At 42.2% G+C, this 14,244-nt stretch overlaps 1 protein-coding gene across 1 annotated transcript in view; it reads left to right on the plus strand.

Moving 5' to 3' along the window:
- SDK2 (sidekick cell adhesion molecule 2) overlaps positions 1–14,244 on the plus strand; it is a 479,875-nt gene that overhangs the window by 294,247 nt on the left and 171,384 nt on the right. Inside the window, exon 4 of the mRNA XM_069076864.1 lies at positions 10,878–11,025. Within this exon, the coding sequence (XP_068932965.1) occupies positions 10,878–11,025 (148 nt within the window). The remainder of the gene's footprint in view (positions 1–10,877; positions 11,026–14,244) is intronic.

Genomic DNA, 14,244 nt, shown 5'->3' on the forward strand with positions numbered 1-14,244 from the left:
TTCTTCTATCCTCAGGGCAAGACTAGGTGGTAAAAAGTGTTTGTGGTCTTTTTTCCTGTGTCCTTTTCTTGTGTAATACTTTAATTTTTCTGCTAAGGTTATAACCCCTCTCCTTGGACAATTAATTTGCATTTTAAGGGGCCCAACATAATAGAAAATATGTATTATTCTTCCCTATGTAGCCTGGACTACCTCCCCTTTCAAACATAGACCCTGTTTAAGCTACCCCAAGTTCAAGGCATGCTTTGAGTCTTACAGCTATTAAAAATTAACTTGTAAAGCCCCCACCAATGTTCCTTTTAGCAGACCAGCTAGGAAATAGTTAATTCAGGGCAAAAGACATTTGAGATCATAGGATCACAGTTGATCAATCAACAAGCATTTATGGGGCAGCTAGGTGGCGAAGTGAATAGAGCACTGGCCCTGGAGTCAGGAGGACCTAGTTCAAATCCAGACTCAGACACTTAACATTTATTAGCTGTGTGACCTTGGGCAAGTCACTTAACCCCAATCGTCCTGCCTTCCCCCCTCCGAAAAACAAACAAAACAAGCATTTATTAACTACTTACTATGTGCTAAGAACTGTCGATACATACCTACTGTGTGCTAAGAACAGTGGACAAGCCTCAGACCTGTGGGTGAATTCAAGGGATGTCTATCCCAAGCATGTGAAGACATCCCCCAGCAGAATGGGAGAATGAGAACAATTTGTTCCAGCGACCATAAAGGTGTCTGAAACAGCCACTGTGGAACGCTTAGAACTTGTTCGGACATTAAATAAGCCAAGGTCATCCACCCTGTCTTGATTTTGTCCTGCAGCTGGACTTCAGTGACTCTGGAAGAGAGAGTGAAGCTGGCGATTTTGTGCATCTCTGCCTCACTTAAATCCAGTTCAAGAATGAGTCAAGACATCTCCCCATGATGTCACTGATCCTCTTCAGAAACTGGGGATGCATTTACAAAGAATGGAACAGGCCCCACACTCAAGGAACAAACATTCTGACAAGATCATTTGTAGGATCATAATACAATAAAAATCATGTATCCAAAGCTGGAAGAAAACTAGAAGGGCATGTAATCCAACCCCTTCGTTTTGTAGATGGGGAAACTTGAGGGCCAGATAAGCAAAATGATCAGTCTAATTGAATAGAAGAGTAAAATGAGATGGAAAATTCTCCCATAAACACTGGAGTCTACTCTCTCATTGATTCCTGTAACACCTGGGGGAAAGAGAGCATGTGCAGGGAGCACCTGTGTAAGAGAGTACATGCTTACACAGAGTACATGTTTAGGGAACACATATAGTCAAAGTCATGCATATTCCTAAGTCTTTGTCCCCTTTGCTGGAACCCCTCTCTGCCTTCAACATTGGCAGTCTCCACTTCCCCATGGAAGTGCTGATGTTATAGAATGTCTTGTGATGTCATCATGCTGTGAGCTGCTACTGTTTTCTGCTGGGCTATTCACTCTCCTGCCCTATCATTTGTTGGTTCTTGACACAGAATTGCTTACTGCTGTTTCTCCACTGTAGTCTGCTGGGGCTCTATTTAAGTGCAGCTGATATGTGACCACTTCCCTGCTGGGAAGGATTCTCAGTTCTTTAAAGCCTATAGCCTCAGGGGCTATTTCAGCTTTTTTGCACATCAGACCTCCAGTTGTACCTAGCCAGCTAGCAAAATCCCTTAGGCTAAGGTAATTCTGCCTTTTAACTCCTTTGCTTGCATCCACACTGCCATTGTCAGTACTCCCCTGGTATTTGACTTTGGGTAAGCATTCTTTTGTTCAATTCCCATCATGCCCTGACCCTCAGGAGGATACCAGAATGCATTGTCTCTTTCTTCACAGTCAGGATCCTTTTCTACCTAGAGGTAGCTAGGTGATGTTATGGATAGAGCATTGGGTCTGGGGTCAGGATGATCTGAGTTCAGATCCAGCCTCCGATACTTACTGTGTTGAGCATGACTCCACTCTTCCCTCCCCAATGGATCCATGAACAGGAATTTCAACCTAGGGTAAAATCCCTGTGGTGCATGACCCCATTCTTCCCCATCCCCTGCCCCCACCAGATCTCTGCCCATTCTAGGCCCCCTACCCCCACCAGATCCCCACCCATTCTAAGTTTCCTCTCCCTCAACCTAGGGTAAATTTCAAACCAGTGGGAAAATTCAAATACATACTGTCAAATCACTGATTATAGTCTCAGCTTATGCAACCTGACTGTTGGCCTTGTGGTGTCACTTTTAAAACCAGCACATTGTCCGTGCAGACTCACTCTTTGCTTTGGGCCTGATTCCAAACAGTCTCGCCAAAAATAAAATGCACCTCCAAATTTTAGCCTCAGGGGTCTCTTGTCTCACTCCTTTTGGCCCAACAACCGTTTGTGGGGCCCTGAGCAAGTCATTTAATCACTGAATTCCTCAGTTTCCCCAGTTATGAAATAGAAATAGTAATGGGCCCTGTCTCACTGACTTGTGAGGATTAAATGAAATAATATCTGTACAACACTTAGCCCACTGCTTGGCATATAGTAGGTGCTCAATAAATGCTTGTTTCCTTCATCTTCAAATAGACCAATATTTCTTCCCTCTGCTTTTCCAGTCCTTTGTGAAGACCCTGGATTATTCTGTAAACTAAAGCTGGTCTTAATCGAAATGTGCTAGTTGTGAGTTTTCTCTATTCTCTGAGCTTCTAAAGCATAAATGAATAGATTAATGTAGGTCTCACCTAAATATCATCAGATATGGTAAGAAGCTTGTGAGGTCATTCTCATAGCATTGTGTGAGTGCCCTCCATATAGTACATACTGATTCCTTTATACCTTCTGCCCAGGCCTAAGTATTTTCAGTAACCTTCTATTTGAAAAAAAAAAAAATAGGGTTATAAGTCTCCTTGAAAACAGTGTAGCTCTAGTCTTGATTTCTGCTAAAGCTTGAATAACTTACTCTTAAATTCTCCATTATAGTCAGAATAGCTCCTTGTATGCAAGCCATACACAGAGAAATACTACTCTCATCACTCCTTGGCAACTGTAGAAAGTTTCTGACTATTGAATGCTTATTCTTATACATGCCTAGTAGAAATGTCTCCATTAGGGTGTTAATGTTTTCCCTGTCTCCTTCCAGAGATTTTTTTTTAAGTCTATATACACATGTTCCAAAGGTTTGCTGGTACTTATTCTCTCCAAGTAAGGGTGATGGCATAAGTATATATTAAGCGTCTACCATGTTCCAAGCACTGTGCTAAGCTCTTTACAATTATTATCTCCTTAGCTCCACACAACAACACTTTGAGCTGGGTGCTATTATTTTCCCCATTTTACAGTTGAGGAAATTCTGAGAGAGGTTAAGTGACTTACCCAAGGTCACACAGCTAGCAGTTGTCTCAGGCTGGGTCTTCATGACCCCAGTCCCAGTGCCCTATCTACTACACCACCTACCTGCCTAGTAAGCAGTACAAATCAGTAGTACTTTCCTTTTGGACACACATAAAGCACGGGTTTGACCCTTCCTACCAACAGCTGCTTCCATCTTGGGCCAATATAATCTATTCTGCACCAACTTTTGGTAAAAAGGAACCTGGTAGAGAATAAGCTTTGGCATTTCTGCTGTTTTTGTTGTTCATCTGTTGTTTCTCAAAGAGGACCAATGGCATCATGAGGGTGATGTCTTGACTTGCATTGTAGGCACTGTACTTAGCACTCTCTCCAACTATGTATTTATCACAGTTCTTTGCACATAATAGACTCATGATAAATGTTGACCTCTCTGGGGTTTGGTTTCTTCATCTGTGAAATGAGGGAGTTGGATAGGGATGGCCTTCTTCTAAGATTCCTTCTTGTTCTTGATCTATGATTCCAAGGTCTCATGAATTTGAAATGAATGAAAGGAGGATGGTAGAAGGAAGATTTCCAAACAGATATCTACGGAGTTGGAGGTAAGAAGCCTGAGTAGTTAATCTGCTCAGGGGCCTAGAGCCTTGAGTTATATGTGGGATAAAGTCAGCATGTTAGAGGATACCCAAGTCAAGTCTATAAGCTTTTATGAAGTGTCTGCCCGGCACTGTGTTAAGCAGTGGGAATACAAAGGAAGGCAAAAACAGTCCAAAGAGAGAATCTCAGATTCTCTCTATTTATACTGGATAATGAGAGTGAATATAGTAGAAAGAGGAGACAGTTGGCCACATAATGAGATGAGACTCATTAGAAAATACCCTGATGTTGGGAAAGATTGAAGGTAAAAGAAAAAGGGGATGGGAGGAGATGAGATAGATAGATAGTGTAATGGAAACAATGAACATGAACTTGGACAGACTTTGAGAGAGAGTGGAGGAGAGAAGGGCCTGGCATGCTGTGGTCCATGGGGTCAGGAAGAGTTGGACAGAACTGAACAACAAAGAAAAATAAGACACCTGTTCCTCCTTTCTCTCTACCTCTCTCACACATGCATGCGTACACACATACAGCTAGAGGTAACTTAGGAATGATTCCAGAGAAACATATCCAAACGTACAAATCCACATAGCAAAAACAGAATTTTCTAAAAGCTGACTAGGAGATTGCTTCTTGGGTGGGATTAATCTAGGTGGGCTTTATGGAAGAAGGCTCCACTGATCTTTCAACATATGTCTCTCCTCTTCTAGCCCATGGAAAGAGGCAAAATGGCTTCTTGCCCACTCTATTCTCCCAGTCCCAAACCTCCAGGTCCCTGCAGCAGCTGTACTTTTTGAAACTCAAGTGAATCAGGCTTTTAACTATGAGAATGGAGAAGATATTCCCTTCTCCAGTTTGGCCTCCTTTCTGCCTCTGCTATGCCAGGGTGGAGTGCCTCTGATACTTACCACCTGTATGACCTTGAACAAGCCACAACCTCCCTGGGCCTGAGTTTCATCCCATGTCCAATCTTGCCTTGACCTTGGTTTGACCTGTGAGTACTAAACTAGGTGACTCCCGAGGTCCCTTCCAGCGCTATATCTCCCCTTCTACTATCCAAGCCTCAGTTTCATTATCTGTAAAATTACCTCCATTCCAGTTCTAAATCTATAATCCTAAATTTCCTAGGTGACCCCACAGTCTCCAAGTGAACAATACTCCCAGACTGGTACTCTCCAGGACTTTTCTAAAAGGGAATAGGCAAGACAGGTACCATCTCTGCCTCCTACCCAGCATGAATTCCCCCTTCCCAAAAAGAGAATGCAAATCAGAGTCCTAATGAGAAATTAATAAGTCAGCTGTGCTAGCAACTAATGATAATGGCGAAGTCATTTTAAAAAGATTCTTTTACATGTTTTTAATTAACAGCAATTAAAGGCAAGTCAATAAAACATCTCCCCCCTCAATCCCCTCTTTCCTTTTCCCACTCAACTTCTCTTTCCTTTTTTTTTTTTTTTAATTAAAGTTGTTATAAATTGAAACCACATGGAAATGAGGAAAGATGACTGAGATGCCTGGACCATCTTCCTCATCCCACTAGCCAAGGTCGTACTGTCACCCTGTCATCAGCTCAGGATTACTCTGGATCCTGCCAGAGCCACTCTCATCTTTTAATAAGTCTCAAGGCACTGTCCACACCACTCAGACATCCTCACACACTTTGTCTTCAGTATGGATGTTAACCCTTCTAGCCTGGGAGCTGGACATAGCCACCAATCCCTGCTGAGCAGAGCTAGCCCTCTGGGATGTGATCCTACCCCCTTCTCCTCTGCCAAAAAATGTGTTTGAAACATTGGCCTTGGCTTATGGTTATTAACAATGAGGCTTATACTTATATATCACTCATAAGTAACAAAAGTTTTGGGGGTTTACTAGTACCTGAATAGTCAACAAGCATTTATTAAGCTCTTACTATATGCCAGGCACCATGTTAAACTCTGGGGGTACAGAAAAGGGCAAAAACAGTCCATTTTGCTCAGTCATTTCCAACTTTTTGTGACCCCATTTGGGGTTTTCTTTTTTCTTTAGTATATTCTTTTTCCCAATTATATGTAAAGACAGTTTTTAACATTCATTTTTACAAAATTTTGAGTTCCAAATTTTTCTCCCTAGCTCCCCTCCCTTCTTCCTAAAATGGTAAGCAATTGATATAGATGCAATCATGTAGAACATATTTCCATATTAGTCATAGTTGTGAAAGAAGAAACAGACCCAAGGGGAAAAACACAAAAATAAAGAAAGTGAAAATAGTATACTTTGATCTGTATTCAGAGTCCATCAGTTCTTTCTCTGGATGTGGGAAGCATTTTCTACCATGAATCCTTTGTAATTATCTTAGATCATTGTATTGCTGAAAAGACCAAAGTCATTCATAGTTGATCATCACATAGTGTTGCTATTACTGGATATAATAGTCTCCTGGTTCTGCTTCTTTCACTTTGCATCAGTTCATATAAATCTTTCCAAGTTTTTTTCTGAAACCTGTCTGCTCGTCATTTCTTATAGCATTCTCATGGCATTCATATACCATAACTTGTTCAGTCTTTCCCCAGTTGATGAGCAGCCCCACATTTTCCAATTTTTTGCCACCACAAAAAGTACTACTATAAATATTTTTGTACGTATAGATCCTTTTCTCTTTCTATGATCTCTTTAGGAGACAGACCTAGTAAGTGATATTGCTGGATCAAAGGGTATACACAGTTTGTCCAAATTGCTTGACAGAATGGTTGGATCTGGGGTGGCTAGGTGGTGCAGTAAATAAAGCACCAGCCCTGGAGTCAGGAGGACCTGAGTTCAAATCTGGCCTCGGACACTTAATACTTACTAGCCGTGTGACCTCAGGTAAGTCACTTAACTCCAGCTGCTCTGCCTTCCCCCTCCAAAAAAAGCAAAATGGTTGGATCAGTTCACAACTCCACCAACAGTGCATTAGCATCCTAGTTTTCCCACATCCTTTCCAACATTTGTCATTAGCCTTTTCTATTATATTGGTCAATATTATAGATGTGAAGTGGGTACCTCAAGGTTGTCTTATTTTGTATTTTTCTAATTAGTAGTGATTTAGAGCATTTCTTCATATGACTATAGATAGCTTTGATTTCTTCATCTAAAAATTGTCTGTTCATATCCTTTGACCTCTTATCAGTTGGAGAATGGTGTATATTTTTCTAAATTTGACTCAGTTCTCTATATATTTGAGAAATGAGGCCTTTATCAGAAACACTTGCTGTAAAGTTTCCCAGCTTTCTGTTTTCCTTCTAATCTTGATTGCATTGGTTTTGTTTGTAAACTTTTTCATTTAATATAATCAAAATTATCTATTTTACATTTCATAATGCCCCCTCCCTCTTGTTTGGTCATAAATTCTTCCCTTCTCCATAGATCTGACAGGTAGACTATTCCTTGCTCTCCTAATTTGCTTATGGTAGCACTCTTTATGTCTAAATCACATACTCATTTTTACCTTATCTTGGCATATGTGTAAGATCTTGGTCTATGCTTAGTTTGTGCCCTGTTGTTTTCCCAGTTTTCCCAGCAAATAGTGAGTTCTTATAGTGTCTAATAGTGAGTTCTTATTTCAGAGGTTGGGGTCTTTGGGTTTATCAAACACTAAATTACTATGGTCACTTACTGCTGAGTCTTGTGTATCTATTGCACTGATCCACCCACTTGGGGTTTTCTTGGCAGAGATACTGGAGTAGTTTGCCATTTTCTTCTCCAGCTTGTTTTGCAGATGAGGAAACTGAGGCAAACAGGGTTAAGTGACTTGCCCAGGGTCTCACAGCTAATAAGTGTATGAGGCCAGATGGGTCCTCCTGATTTCAAGCCCAACACTCTGTGCACTATGGCGCCACCTGGCCGCCCTGTTCCCTACCCTGAAGGAAGTCATGATCTAATGTGGAGAAAACATGCAAATAACAATACGCAAGATAGATCCAGAATAAATTAGTAGGAAGGGCACTAGCATTAATAATAATGATGATAGCTAATATTTATATGACAGCTAGGTGGCTCAGTGGATAGAGCACTGGTACTGGAATCAGGAAGACCTAAGTTCAAATCCGTCTTAGAATACTTACTAGCAGTGTGACCCTGGGCAAGTCACTTAACTTCTGTTTTCCTTAATCTTCTGGAGAAGGAAATGGCAAACTATTCCAGTATCTTTGCCAAGAAAACTCCACGGACAATAAGGTCCACGAGGTCCCGAAGAATAAGACACAACTAAACAGCAACAAAAACATTTATATAGCACTTTTAGATTTTCAACATGCTTTACAAATATTATTTTCTTTCACATTTTATTTATTTCACAACAACTCTGGGAGGTAGGTGCTATTATTATCCTCATTTTACAGAAGAAGAAACTGAGGCAGGCAGAGTTTAAGTGACTTGCCCAGGGTCACATAGCTAATAAGTTTCTGAGACCAGATTTGAACTCTGGTCTTCCTGACTCTGGGTTCAGTGCTCTATATTATATCTCCTACTTGTCCCATTAAGGGGACACAAGAGAAGCTTCTTATAGAAGGTGAGATTTTAATTGAGGAAGCCTCAGCTTGCAGGAGGCACAGTCAAGGAGAGCTACTTCACTGTTAGAGATTTTTCATTTAAGGAATTTTCTCTTTTTAAAATGCAAGAAGCCATAACTGCCTAGACTAGGCAACCGAATATGTAGATAAATGTACTGGGCTTGGAGTCAATAAGACCTGGGTTGAAATCCTGCCTGTGACAGAATTGGTTAGTGATGTGACCCTCAGTGAGTCACTTAACCTTTGCATACCCTGGACAGTTCCATAGGACTTACTTACCAGAGTCAGGGGTTATTACTTTATGTCCATGAAATTGTCCTTGTAATATTTTGATAACTTTTTCAATATAATTGGTTTCCTGTGAAATAATATCTATTTTATTTTATGGATTTAAAAAAATTCTCCCAAGAAGGGGTCTAGAAGTTTCACTAGGCTGCGCAAGGGTGTCATAACATTTTTTTTTAAGGTTAAAAAAAAAACCCTAAATCATTACAGGTTGTTGCAATATGATCTTCTTGGTGGAGTTAAGTTTCCATTGATTAAATCCCTGGTCCTCTGGGTGTCCTAGAGTCTAGATCACAATAAGTGGTTATCAGTCATTTGGGCATTACTGTGAATGAGTGAATCCCTGGTGATTCTTGTTTATTAAACAAAAGATCCAAGATTAGATCTTCCTGGGGAGGTTTCCCTGCCACTGAGGAGAATGGGAACATTTAGAGGGACAGTGGGCAGCTGGCAAGGTCAAGCTAAGATCTGACATCCTTCTCAAAGAGGGTGGGAATATGATATCCTTCCTGGATCACAGGGAGCAGGGGAGGGAAGATGAAGGAGGAGCTGTAGACACATTTTTTTTTTCCCTTGCTCTTTATGAAACACTCATCCCAGTTTGGTATATTATAAAGAAAAACTTTTCCTGGAAATGACTGGCTACAAATCAGGAGGAAAGAGGGAACAGAGGAAGAGTCATAGGTGTGCTGGGCTTTTGCCCAGGTACCCTTATTTCTACACTGACACATCTCTTAAATACTAACCCACTTCACCTTCCAAGAACTCTTCCAGAATTCCTCTCTCATTTGTTATCATTGTTCAATACCCTTCATGAGCCTATAGACTTTTCTTGGCAAAAATACTACAGTCGTTTCCCATTTCTTTCTCTTGTATGTTCCCATTTTACAGATGAGGAACTGAGGCAAATAAGGGTTAAGTGACTTGCCCAGGGTCATACAACTAGTAACCGTCTAACTCTGGGTTTGAACTCAGGTCTTCCTGACTCCAGGACTAGCTAACTCTATCCATTGTGCCACCTAGCTGCCCTCTTCTCCCATCTCCTTACTTTTTCTAGGGATTGAAGGGATTTCATTTCCCAATTTCTCCCCCTCCCAAAAAAAAAGAAAAAAGTCCTCCCAGGTTTACCTGGGGTCTGCACTGCTGTAGGGCTTTATTTGTTTGCCTTCTGGAAGGGGAGCAGAGGCAGGCTTCCCAGATGTTTCCCTGAGAAGGTCCCCAATGGGGCAGTCAGCCAGAGCAGTCTCACACCTTCCTCATTTGCTCTTCCATTTCCTTCTTGGCTTTCAGCTCATCAGTTCAAGGATAAGTGTTTTACCCCCCACAATGCACCAAATCATCAAGGGTGATGTGTCAGGAGGAGTTGGATGAATGCTGTTCACATCTCTTCCCCTACCCCCATATCTAGATAGTTGATAATATGGTTGAAAAAGGTCCTGCCTCAGATACTTCCTAGCTGAGTGACTCTGGGCAAGTCACTAATCTATCCCAGGCTCAGTTTCCTCATTTGTAGAACTAGTATTATAATAGCATCTATCTCCTAAGGTTGTTGTAAGAATCATAAAAGATAATGTATGGACGGTGTTTTTATAAATCTTTAAGCACTGTGTAAATGTCAGTTAATATTGTGGTCTAGGAAGGAGAATATTTTCCTATCTACTTTCTGAAATATAGCAAGTTGTGGTAGCAGAGGAGAGAATTTCTCTCTCCTTAGAGGCAAGCCAAGGGAATGGAATCTCTTCCAACAGTACCTGAATGTGTATCCCTAGTGCTAATGCTGAACCCCACTAAACCTGACCCTATTTCTCCCTACCCTTCCCCCCTCTTCCCTACTGTCCAGGCAGCAGGACCTGATTCCAGTTAGCACTGAGTACTGGACACAAAACTGTTGGGAAAGGATAAGCCAGACTACAAGGGATGGTACTGCCCAACTTCCTAATTGCATTTCCCTTTCCATCAATCTATTTTCTATTTGTCCATCATTCTTCATTCTTTATCATGTTATCTGTCCATTATCCTTTCTGCTCTCCCCACCTCCATCACAGGACCCAGACTGTCCTTGGGGCTGGCCCATTCCACCACAATTCCCCAACCCCTTCTCACAGACTTTCCCCTACTCCTCTTTCCTCCTGCAGATATGGGGAGTTTTGAAGAGGGTGAGAAGTACCAGAGTGTCTCCCACGGAGAGGCAGCTGTCATCAAAGCCCCTCGAATCTCCAGCTTCCCCCAACCACAAGTCACTTGGTTCCGGGATGGCCGGAAGATTCCACCCAGCAGCAGAATGTGAGTACAATTGTCCTCATGGGGCAGGTCAAGTTGGGCAGAAGCATTCACACCAAGTTATGACCAGGCACAGACTAGATAGCTGGAAGAAACAATAGAGCAGCCCTCTCAAGAACATTTCTTCTCATCTTGGGTTATTGGTGAAAGGGATTTGGAGATGTCAAAGAGAGAAATTATTGAGAGAAATGAGCTGCTCTGGAATGAGAGCTACAGAGGAGAAATTGCATTTTATGCAACATGGGGAATTTCAGGGGACGAGGGGAGAGGAGAAAAAAGATAAATATGAGAGAGAGAAGGGGGAGGTCACATAGAGTCAGAGACACATATATAACCCCAGGCTAGGCTTTGATTCATTCTTTCATTCAGCAGCATTTGTGAAGCACAGACATCTTTTGTCTGTGGACTAGGATTTGGCTAGGACCAAACACTGCTAAAAACCCTCAGAATACAAATACAAAACCAAAACCCAGTCCCTGCCCTCAAGGAGTTTGTATTCTAATTGGTGGAGAAATGACACATATGGGAGTGTTGGTGTTATGGTTTGGGAAGTCACTGGCATGGTGGAGAAGGGCAGTCTTTTCTAGTAGCTATGTCAGTATTGATTTGACTAGGTCTTCTGAAGCTGGAAAGGTTGGGCATGAGTAGTACTTGTATAAATTCCGAAGATGACCAGAAAAAATGGAAACTGATCTAGAATATGAAGCATGGCACGTGGCTGGGGCTACCCAGAAGTCCATGAAGCAACACTTACCAATCAGGGAACAAAATAAGCATCTATATAGCACCTACTATGTGTCAGGCACTGTGCTAAACACTTTTTGCAAATATTATCTCATTTGATCCTCACAACAACCCTGCAACATAGGTGCAACTGTGATCCCTACTTTACAATTGAGGAAACTGAGGCAGAAGTGGGGAGATTTTTAGGTGACTTGCCCAAGGTCACACAGCTAGTAATTGTCTAAGGTAAGATCTGAATTCAAATCTTCCTGACTCCAGGCCCACCATTTTATCCACTGTGCCACCAACTACCTCTGGGATCTGATGGGTCCTTGGGTTCCAGAAGTGGGGCATTTTAGTCTGCCAACAAGGTGTAATGACAAGGTTCATTGGTCCAAAATATACATCACCTTGCAGGGTGAATAGGAAGGGAATAGCTTGTATGGAATGGGAATGAATCTGGAAGAACTCTGAGTACCAAGAGGGTAGGGTAGTAGAGCTCAAGAAATTTAAACATATACATAAGAAATAAAGTACAAAATCATTTCCATTAGGAGGGTACTTCAGTTGATCACTATGCATTTATTAAACATTTGTATTCCAGAACTGTGCTAAGCACTAGAGAAAAACACCCCTCAAAAAAGGCAAAAGACAATCCTTGCCCTCAGTTTAATGGGAGAGACAGCATGTAAACACCCTGTACCAAAGTGGTGGCAGTATCAAAGGAGAGAAGGGGAGATATTCAAGAGACTTTGGAAAGGTAAAATCAACAGCCCTTGGTAAAGGAGGGGTGGAAAATCAACAGCAACAGATTGGTAAAGGAGGGGTGGAAGTAAGACATAATGAGGAGTCAAAGATGGTACTTAGGTTATGAGCCTGGAGGACTGGGAAGATGATGGTGCCCAAAGAAGTAATAGGGAAGTTTGGAAAGGAGGTGGGTTTGGGAGGAAACATAATGAGCTCAGTTTTAGATGTTTAGAAGTGTACTGGATATCCAGTTTGAAATATCTGAAAGACAGTTGGAGAAGTGAGACTGGAAGTCAGCAGAGTTTTTAGAGCTCGATAGGTCCATTTGAGAATCATTACCATGAAGATGATAATTAAATCCATGGAATCTGATAAGACTACCAAATGCAATGGTATAGGGGGAGAAGAGAACAGAGCCCAAGGGCGGAGCCAAGATGATGGAGTAGAAGCAGGACCTCCCCGCTGCTCCAGCTTCCACCTTCCCCAATCCATGTAAAAAGGGGACTCTATACAAACTTTGGAGCTGCAGAACCCACAAAACAACAAAGAGAAGCTAAACTCCCGCTGAGGACAGCCTGGCAGGAATAGGCTAGCACAGCACTTTAGGAGCTGAGCCCATCCCCAGGCCAAGGCTTTAGCCCCGGGGAGGGCCTGACCAGCCACCGGCCTGAGGGACTCCAGATCAGCAACAGCTGTAGCCATTTCCAGAATTATCAACATATAGATGCGAAGGACAAAGTGAGAGACCAGTACAGTCTGGACTTTGGGACCCAGTAAGTGGGAGTGCGTGCACACTGGCACAGCCAGCCAGCACCACTTGGAAGCTTCAGCTCCTGGCCTGCATAGTGTAGGGGGATCAAGCACCAGTCTGAGGGGTAATCGCTCTTGCTTTAACCTGCTTGGATCTGAATTGCAGTCTGGGGTGGAGGTCCTGGGGTGTGTGTCCAGAGTGTGTGGAGACCTCAGAGAGGGCACCCATCTAATACCTCCAGCAGCTGAGAAAACCCCAGCGTTTGGGATGAAAGCTCCCCTGTCTGGTGGCAGAGTCCTACTGTGGCAAAAAGCCCAGGGGTCAAGCGACTGAGGGGCTGCATGACCAGGCAAAGGAAACAAAGCAGACAGAAGATTCCAACATTAGACTCCTATTTTGGGGACAAAAAGGAGCAAAGCATGGAATAGGAGGAAGACAGTGAAGTCAGAACTCCTGCACCAAAAGCTTCAAAGGAAAATACGAGCTGGTTACAGGCCATAGAGGACCTTAAGAAGCAGATAAGAGAAGTGGAGGAAAAATTGGGAAGAGAAATGAGAACAGTGCAGGAATATTATGAAATGAGAGTCAACAGCCTGACTGAGGAAAGTAACACCTTAAAAAATAGACTAACTCAAATGGCAAAAGAGGCTCAAAAGGGCAATGAGGAGAAGAATGCCTTAAAAAGCTGAATTTGCCAGATGGAAAAAGAATCTCAAAAGCTCACTGAGGAGAATCATTCCTTCAGAATTAGATTGGAGCAAATGGAAGCTAATGACTTTATGAGAAATCAAGGTGCTGTTAAACAGATCCAAACTAATGAAAGAATAGAAGGCAAGGTGAAATATCTCATGAAAAACCACTGACCTGGAAAATAGATCCAGGAGAGATAATTTAAAAGTTATTGGACTACCTGAAAGCCATGATCAAAGTAAGAACCTAGAAATCATCCCCCAGGAAGTTCTCAAAAAAACTGCCCTGATGTTTTAGAAGCAGAGGGCAAA

The sequence above is a fragment of the Petaurus breviceps genome, unplaced genomic scaffold, assembly GCF_028583685.1.
Source record: "Petaurus breviceps papuanus isolate PSGF00001 unplaced genomic scaffold, PetGlider_PUasm1.0 90925, whole genome shotgun sequence".
In the NCBI taxonomy this organism is placed as follows: domain Eukaryota; kingdom Metazoa; phylum Chordata; class Mammalia; order Diprotodontia; family Petauridae; genus Petaurus; species Petaurus breviceps.